This window comes from Etheostoma spectabile, chromosome 4, assembly GCF_008692095.1.
Source record: "Etheostoma spectabile isolate EspeVRDwgs_2016 chromosome 4, UIUC_Espe_1.0, whole genome shotgun sequence".
NCBI classification, from domain to species: Eukaryota; Metazoa; Chordata; class Actinopteri; order Perciformes; family Percidae; genus Etheostoma; species Etheostoma spectabile.
In genome coordinates this window covers 5,947,817-5,957,711 of record NC_045736.1, presented here as the reverse complement: position 1 = coordinate 5,957,711, position 9,895 = coordinate 5,947,817, and the positions used below count along the sequence as shown (strand labels likewise).

Genomic DNA, 9,895 nt, shown 5'->3' with positions numbered 1-9,895 from the left:
TCAGTTATATCAACCTTCAAAAACATACTCAGTTAAAAGCAGCTCTCTTCCCAACATGCATAATCAATGCAAATACACCATCTGTCAGCACTTCGCCAGCCACTTCCACGCCCTCCCCTGCCAAGGCTAGCTTCCTACCCAAGTACCAGCTCAGGTTACCGAATGCTGCTGAACCTGATTCAAATCCTTCACCGCATGTTGTGGATAAACCAATGGGAACTTTCACAACTGCTCTGTCATCTTCTCACACTGAGCAAACCTCACCCTTGTTCAAAACGTCTAAACCTGTCACCTCACCGTTGATGCAGACTTGTGATATCAAAAAGACAAATGCTTTTAGCACACAAGACCAGCTGCTCTTGCCTTGCAAAGCCACAACTGTGTGTCAGGCTAAAACATCAAGAATAAGTTCAAATGCTGTAGAGCACAGGCAATTTGCAGCAAATACAATAACCACATCCTGCCTAAAAAATGATCAGGCAGGACTCTGCAGCGCTTTAATACACACTTTGAAATCTGCACGGAGCTCAGTGCCTATGCAGTTTCCCAAACCTTGTGCACCCTGGAACATCCCTGCAACACCAACCATAACCACAGCAAACAGTAAGATGTCTGCTGCTGACATTACAACTTTCTCACAAGGTCTAACTAACCCTAATTCCCCTCTGTCCCACACACAGTCGTCAGCATCAGACCAGTTGAGCCCTCTAAACAGTGCATATGGCAGCTCAAACACTCCGCTCATTCCTTGTCACATTGTACCGTATAACCAGATGCAGCCAGATGCTCAGAATGTGTTTCATGTTCAAACAGCAGACCTCCAGATCTGCCTCCAAATCATATCTGATGAGCAGCTGGCTCTCATGGAACCCCAAATCGAGAGGCAAGCAAGTAGTGCACTCTCACAGAGACAGGATGTGAAAGCAGTGGCCCCGGAAGTGATCCAGAATGAAGCTCAAAGCTCTGTCACCATGGGAAGTAGCAATCTCCAGCAAGGACCTCAACAGCATGGGGACCAAAGTGAGTCTTTACCCACAGGTAACATGGAGAGAAAAAATCCTCAAATGTCTGCACAAATTGGGAAGAAAGAGACAAATCTCCCCCTGACTAAAGAGAGTATTTCCACTCAGGCTACGGTATCAGCTCAATCTACACCTGCTGAAGCACTTGGCTCGTCGATACGCCCACACCAGTACGTTCATGGAGACACGTTCACTGTGACTCAGAGCCCTACGGGCGATATGTCAACTGCTGCTTTACTCAAAGGTGCAAAGTCAGGAAGGAGCCACACTTCAGAGGAGGAACACGCCCTTTCGCTGAACCGTTGTGCTGAGGAGCAGCTTTTGCGGGACAGAAGGGTCAGCCAAGGTGGATTGATCTCTCAAACACTCTCTGTCCAACACAAACTCAGCGGGACCTCTCTCTCTCACTTTAAAAATCAAGCAGCTACATGTAATGTAGGGACAACAAAATCCACAGAAAGTGGAGAGACCCACCCCCCTCTTCAGGTCGGCCACAGTCAGGCCTCCAGTGCTGAGGGTGCTGATGAACTCTCGGGGTCAGTTTCTTCAATTTCCATCAATAAATGTAAAGCTTCAAGGCAGCTGAACTCACAAGCAACCATCTACGGCAGTAATTCAGTGGAATTGACATTGTCAGAGGCACACATTTCAATGAAACATGCAAACATGGGATGTGACAGTGTGCGACCTTCAGAGGATTTCCGGGAAATAACTCCAAGTGAATTACAGGATTCAAACAGTTCAACCCACTCAGAAAAACAACTTGCTCACTTTTTAGTGTCTTCTAACATCAGGTTAGAAGGACCCAAATACATCCCAGCTGTGCTCCCAAGTATTCAGAGCGCTCCTGCAGGTAATTATCTGACTATTTTAAGTGTATTTATGTTGTACAGTGTGAAAAGTTGTCTTTAATTAGGCTTTGTAGTCCAGCACGTTGGTTTTATATGTAAACTGTGACTATGAGAGTAATAGCTGATTTCAGGGTGTTTGATAGTGTTCACATCCGCTTTAGGTGAACACTTTGTGTCTTATATTCCCCCTGATTCTGGGATAATGACTGAAGTTTATATTGTTTGAGTAGTCCACACAGCATTCCTGGATGGTTGAAAAACGGGCTCTGGATTATTGGAATTTTTTTCAAACCAATTACAATCATCTTGGGCGAGGCTAAACTCTGGACGGTGCCTCTGCTAAATAGTCTCAGGAAGGAACTTGTTTTGGTGGAACATGTGTACGTTCAAAAGTAGTTTTTGTTGTCAACAGAAAACTCAGATTGGACAGATAGTTTAGCTAGCTGTCTGGATTTACCTTGCAGAGACCTGAGGAGCAGTTAACCATAGTCCTCAGAAATCCACCACAGGTTAGAACACCAACACAGAGAAAGAGGAAGGTAACGCAAATCCGCCCGAAATGATTGAAATCTGGTGGAATTTTTGGCAGGCAACAAACCAATCCTGAGAGTGGAACATCGTGGACATAGACTAATATTGTATTGACATGGTGCATCTTCCTGTAAATGTGTTTAGCCCAGAGTGTGAGGACACAATGTACAGGGAGAAAGTGCTGGAGATGTTAACAGGAGGCCACAGCTCATTGTGCATTCATCCTAAAGTGTAAGATACATTTACATGTAAAAGGGTTAAAAAATACTATTTGACTGGTGTGGATGGTCATTGTTTTTGTTCCATTCCCATGTCCCGGTGAACAGACACAACAAGAATGGGTCTGATCTAATACTGATATGCAGACTGCTCTAGATTGCTTTGACTAATCTGTGCACATTTCAAGACAAACCAGATTTTACCACAAGATGGCAACATAAGATCACTGGTTTGCAGAGTGGAGGCCTTGTCTGGTTTTGTGTATTGCAGAATCATCAAAACCCATAACTTTAGTTAAGGACAAAATAATCAAATCATGTTTCATTTTAAAATGTCTCCATGGTGAAATGAAGTCATGGTTAAAACTCACAGTCCATGTGGCTTTTATTTGACCATTGTTGGCCTTGTTACTGTGACATGTGGGCTGTCCACAGGCTTGCACAGAATGGTAGTGTCCTGCAATGTTTTTCATTCCACACCCATCACAACACACAGCACCAATTTACCCACTCTTTACACGACTGGAGTTTGGGAATAGGACAATGACACAGTTGAAAGGCCATTGTGTGGGCTCTATCCTCTGTCTCCTGGCTGAAGTGAAACAACAAACTGTGTTTAATTGTCCCGGAATGACTTGTCACCAACACTAGTGTTCAGGCACATCATATTAAATTATAGTAAAGTAAGGAGAGGACAGAAGAGGAGGGATCCATTGAGTTTTCCATGAGGAGTGTGCCCTAAGAGTTTTGCAGAGCAAGGGAATTCCAATTTTAGAACGTCTGTGGTCTCCACGGCATATTATATCTATGCACCATTGTCCATTTGTATCACACCAATATGATTTGCAATTAATATAACACATTAGGGACCGTTCGGTAGTTATGGAAGGGACCGCCTGTGGAAAATGGGGGAGGGTCATGTCTTTTTATTCTTTGTTGAGGGGAGGGTCATCCAACGTTTTTTAGTCTAGGGGGGAGGGTCACCCAACTTTTGTATTCAGGAAAACAGCAACAGTTCAAAGAGGCTTGCTCATTTACAATGAAACATTGCACTTGGTGCTAACATGTGCGTGCTGATGGTAGTTAAGTGTCAATTAAACTTCTCATCTCCAGTCCAGTCTGTATTTATGAGAAGTGGCGCTGTCATGAGTTAAAAGATAGCCTACTTTACAACTTTAGGTTAATATCGAGTTAATAGGAGTGTGTGTTTGTGACGGCCGCTGTCCATTTCCTAAGTTCTGAAATGCAATTTTTTTGACAAGCCTACATTTTTTCTTAAAGGGTGTGTGCGCCTGCACGCGCACTCACAGAGAAAAAATAAATCAACGCTTGTGATAAAGAAAAATCAGCAGATCTAATATAAATGATATAATTTATTTAAAAGACTGGCAGACAGGTATCTTTCTGCCCTTGTCAGACGCTGCTTTCCCACTCCTCTGTGTGAGTGAGACCGCGGTCAGTGAACTTACGCCGCGACATTGTGTATCTTCCAAACGCCTCTTGTCTGCGAGTCTCCTAGAGCTCCAGTCAATCTATTTTCATAAAACAGCCCATGTGGAAGCTCTCCATAGTTGATTCCTTGCATAAAAAGTATCAGAAGTGAATTTAGTAATTTAATAGCAGACAATGTAGACGGGCCATCTTTGCCAAGTGCAAACCAGAACAGAAGGCATCAATAAATTGCTGGGGAGGGCCATGCATCTTTTCCCAATCATTTAGGATGATCATAGAAAAAGTTATTGCTGGCGGAGGGAGGGTCAAGTCTATTTTGATTAAAGGTTCCAAAACTCCTCCAGTGGCCCCTTAAAAAAAAAGAACAGTCCCTCATTCCTTATTTTGTCATTTACTGTGATATTTGTTGTTGTTGTGCTTTTATCCAAAGTCAGCTACATTCAGCTGTAGGTTTCAGGTGAATGATTAGAATTAACACCGCCCTAAAGAAAAAACTTCTTTTTCATTTGGTTTTCTTCCCCAAGTGATTACTGAAGGAGCCCCCCTAACCCTGTCACTGGGACATAGAGAGGCCCCTGGGCATCCGGACTGTGCAGACTGCAGGCCCAAGAAGAGGCAAGAGGCTGGAAAGACAAACGTTCAATGCATGGAGGGGCGAGGAGGTGCAGGGGTGGCAGGAGAGGATAAGATTGAGACAGACGAGGTGCCGGGACAATGGGACCAGGCCGAGTCAAACTGCACATACACGTGTTTAGCTGATATGACAAAGCCAAAGGTGAGATATCTGTATTCACTGCCCACTGGCTTAATGCTCATTATACAATGATTGTATTTTTTCAGTGTTTAGATTACACACATTGGCGTCATTTGACAAATGATTGCACATTCTAGACAAAAACTGAAGTGTCCTCACTACTGGGACTTGGTAACCACCTCCTTCACATGCATATACTGTATACTGTATGTATATATATATATATATATATATATATATAGACATATACATATATAGTGTAGTATATATATATTATATATATATATATATATATATATAATATATTATATATTATATATAGTATAACTAAAATTAACCCTCTCTAAACTACACAGGCCAAAGTGACATGGCACACAAATGCCAAAACTGAATGCCAAAAAAAAATGCCGGATCTTTCCAATCGGCATTCTTTCTAAATACACTCCTCTTAAATGTTCTACATATCCCTCTGAGCCAGATGTGTTCAGACTGTCCTGACCTGGGAAACAAGCAGGTTTCAGACATGTTGGGTTGTTACAGAATTGCTTTCCTTTTTTAATACATTTTACCAAGAAATGAGATAGTCACAGCACAATCAACATACGATCCCCTGAAATGTGTGGAACAGAAAAGTATGTGGTTGAAAAAGAAAAGAGATTTACACAACAGAACAGAAATCTATATCACAGAAGCACACATGGTAGCAAGTCAGATATAAATTATGAGGCTTAATGAACTTTTGCCAAAGTTAAAAACATTAGCAATCCATTATAACAGAAGCAGAACTCCGCCATAGGATTTCAAACGTCATGGTGTGTAATTGAAAGTTAAAGAGCAACTTGACGCCCTTGTGATGGTCCCCTTGACACACTAGGCACTGTGGTATTTGAGCTAGGCAGGAAGCTAATGAGAAGACAGGGAGGATGATGACTGTATTATTGTGATATTCTACTTCCTTCTTAACAGGGAGAAGACAGAAAGGTGGATTCCTTTAAAGACTCTTGGCTATCTGAGCAGCGTCTTCATAATCTTTCCCAGACACATTCAGGAATGTCTGAGTACCCTCCACAGAGCCCTCATCAAGCCCCAAGCAAGCCTATCAACCTGAATCATTGTTCCATCAGCAGTCAGAGGAACCTTTTCAATTCTCCACAGGTTCCACTAGACATGAACAACTTCTATTTCTCACAACAACACTGGGAAAGCAGCATCCTCCATAACCAACAAACACAGATCTTATGTGAATCAGATTCAAGTCAAGGTATTAGAGAACATGCCACATTAACAAAAACACAACATGCTCTTTCACAGATTGAGTCCAGCCCTCAGCAAAAAACAACATTTTTTCACCCGGACCAGCAGCAGAGCAGCATCTCAGCTGACAACGTCCCAGCAGTGAGCTCAAGTGTGTTGCCTGATGTCATCACACCCCCCTCCACTCACCCCAGCCAACATTTTTATTCTGTTCAAGTCAGTAAAGCTGCTGCTGGATTGACAGGGGAAACGTCGTCAGAGCCCTTCAAATCCTCAGAACTAGATGATTATCAAGACAACAAGGATACGGCAGCAACTGACTGCATGAGTCAGAGCACTGACATTACCAACAAATGCCACTCTTTTTACTTGTCCAGCCAGCTTCATGGCTACGAGCCAGAGTGTCTGCCCAGTGGAGTACGGCCTACGCAAAGCTGCCTGGAATACACAGAAGACACCAGCAGTAGTGACGATGAAGGAAAGCTTATCATTGAGCTTTAGGACAACATGCACATATGTATCTGCTGACGAGATATGTTTTCAGAGTGGAGGCAGAAATAATATTGATGGCTCAGTTAAGTTAGTGGGCAGAGCCAAAAGAACCACATGTATAAACTCCAAATAACTGGCATTGACTATAGAATAATATGTTAAACGGTCAATAGGCAACAATGTGTTCATTTCCTTTCAGACAAATGAGTTCCAATATAGTACTCTGATGGTATCTCCCACATGACATCACTGAACCAATCACAAAACAGCGGCAGAGTCAACATCGCAGTTATAAAATCAAATAATAAGACTAATGCAGATCATTCATTAAATGGAGCAATACATTGTTTATATCTGGTTTCATTTGTAAACAAACAAGTCAAATTATGTAACATGATTAAAACAAATTGGCCGATTTTGCCTTACTTTCCATTTACCTGGTGTGACTACAAAGCCAATGGGGCTAACCATCTGGGATCGAAGTGTCAATACCTGGAGGTTTTTCTATCTCTCAGCTGACATGGCTTGAATGCAGCCTTAAACATGTAGGGGCTTGCCTGCAGCCTGCAATATCCACAACAAGCACCCAGGCTTACTGAATATATAAACAAATATAAAAAGAAAGACTGCCATTGACCATGTTTTCATTCAACCAGCTGGCTTGGTTTTTCAAATATTAGCGTCCATGTCACCAACATTTAGGAATCACTTATAAGCACTTAAGACAACATGGCTGTTGTTTCTGTTAGCAGAGTGGGCATGCTTCACACTAATCGCTCCCCCATGATTTCCCTCATGTCTGTTTTGCTTCATGAACTTTGACAGAAAGATTATGGCTGCTTCTGCTTCTAATCTAACCAATGAGATGACTTTTGAACTGCTGTAATACTTCTCACGCATCATTTGTCCTGCCTACCTTCCCTCAATCTCTCTCTCTCTCTCTCATGAAGTGCACTCTATAACTTTCCCAGACAACACCTGTGTGTGTGACTCATGTGGACATGCTGCCAAATAGCTGTTATAGATCTCTGCTTCCAATCAGATCACCCAGGTGAAGCTGGAGGGACATGACCCTTTTCCCAGTCTGGGTTTTGTAATGAGTCAGCAGCTATGATTAGGCACCAGCACACACAAAAACAGGAAATGGGTGTATGTGAACATCTCTGTACATAATTCCACAGCTATAGCTCACGCTGACTTCCTTGTAAATCCTCATCCCAGTAGTGGTCATAAAACATTTTGGACTTGACAAGTTTATGTGTGCAGGAGTGTTAGCTGATTTGTTATTGTGTGAAAAAAATGAATATTTGTTTACTTTTCATTTTCTAATTTTATATTCTTGTTCTTATTCTTGTTAAGTAAGCATACCTGATGAAACAAATACATTTTCCCTCCATTTATTGCACAACCTTATTCTCTTTTTAACCATTTTAACAACAGCAGAGGTCAATTAAAACATTTCTCCTGGTCTGATCGTGTGGCTTTATTCTTCACTTTTACCTTTGACTTTGTGTAAGTAAGTGTGTAACTTGTGTTACTGTAGTCCTGAAGAAGACCAGGTTCATCTTGGTGATTGGTGTATACATAGTATACACAAACAAACATATTCAACATTAATACAAATAAAAAATAAAAAACTAATATTAAATAATAATAAAATAAAAATAATAAAATAAAAATATATACAACATGTAAGCACTGTGTGCAATTGGCAAATATATGGTCCACACATACGTCCATGTGTAATCTTATGTTGCAGCCGTTGAACAACCAAATACTATCAGCTGTTGTTTCTCATTTCCTCTGTATATGACCAAGGTGGTATGGAGCTGGGTGGCATTCAAATTTGGTAACCTGATATGTAACTTTATGCCATGAGCGATGTACTGATGTTATCTGATCTTGAATCTGTGAACACACAATTTTGAAGACAAAATTAATGACTTTTTTTTAATCACTTCACAGCCGGTCACACATTACAGTTACTCAGCCACTGTGCCGGTGTTCTGTTTCAAGAGGCAGGATATTGTAGAAATACCAATTGATAGATGACTTTCAAGTTAGCAGCAGAGCTAGAGGGGTGGCATTGTCGGCCGGTTGGTCCACCACTCTGGTCCAGGTTTAAAAAATCTCGACAAATGCTGGATGAATTATCGGGAACGTTTGTACTGGCATTCATGGTCCCCAGAGGATGAATCCTATATACTGACATTCCCACCAGCCTCACCTGTTATAATATCAGTGACCATGCAGTGGGGCAACAAGAACGCAGCAGTTGCGTTTCAAAAGATGACAAATGAACAAAGAAACATTTTACCCCTAAAAATTTAATATCTAGGGCTATAAACATTGTCAACACAACATAACTGAACTAAAAAAAAAGACCCGCCACAATGATACATTAGGGAGAATATATAGTGGCTTGGCCAAACACAAAAACACAAAAGGGATAATTAAGAAGACACCAATTACAACTAAAGCCTCTCAGGCCTTCTGCTAGCCCATATGAGTTTAAAGAAGGCCAACCAGGTAGTATGGGCTGTCTGAGAAGTAGCCAATCAGGAACGGCACGACGTTCCGCTGCTTTTGGAATACAGTGCTAGCGTGGAAAGTTTACAAAAGATATCATTGGGTCTGTGCTCTTTGTAAGTAATACCAAGACTTGTTGTTAGTTTTACTTCATAATAAGTGCTAAATAAATAATAACTGAACTAAATATGAAAACTGAACAGAGTGACAACTGAACAAAGTGACCTGCCAAAAATGACACATTAGAGACCTATATAAAACCCAAATCCCCCCCACAGCTAGCTAGACTATCTGTCTGTATAAACACACACAGAAATTAAAGAGCTAAGTGACCGTGAGGGGATCTTCATTGAATTTGACAAAAAATGTATTGGATTAACATTTACTGCAACAACAACAACCAAAAAAAGTGACGTCCGTCGCTGTCTGGAGGGTGACCAGTTGTGTGTGTTTCTTTTGAGAACAAAAAAGCGACTGTAAAACAATCTAACACCCAGCAGGCTGTATTTTCTTACCCTCCCCTTTCGAATGCAACATTCAAATTATTAGACAAATAATGATATCCTGAGAAAAGTGTATTAGAGGGGTAATGCTCCTTAGACCTCCATTCATTCTGCACTCACCCGTGGGCGCCCTCATATGGAACCAGAGTGGAACTGCAACCACTTTATAAGGCGTAAGTTTCCCAGGAGGGGACATTCTCCCTTTATCAGAAATTCTCTGGTAACAACAAATGATTAACAAACAAACAGGTCGATGTTAGCATTTAGCTTAAAGTCCTGCTGTAACACT

General features: G+C 41.5%; 1 protein-coding gene across 2 annotated transcripts in view; it reads left to right on the top strand.

Moving 5' to 3' along the window:
• Nucleotides 1–6,972, top strand: part of znf831 (zinc finger protein 831) — an 11,776-nt gene extending 4,804 nt beyond the window's left edge. For both annotated transcript variants that reach the window (XM_032514872.1, XM_032514874.1), the window contains 3 exons: nucleotides 1–1,875; nucleotides 4,599–4,849; nucleotides 5,795–6,972. The exon at nucleotides 1–1,875 is cut by the window's left edge and continues 2,272 nt beyond it. In XM_032514872.1, the coding sequence (XP_032370763.1) occupies nucleotides 1–1,875; nucleotides 4,599–4,849; nucleotides 5,795–6,583 (2,915 nt within the window). In that variant the 3' untranslated portion in view covers nucleotides 6,584–6,972. The remainder of the gene's footprint in view (nucleotides 1,876–4,598; nucleotides 4,850–5,794) is intronic.
• Nucleotides 6,973–9,895: the final 2,923 nt, after the last annotated feature.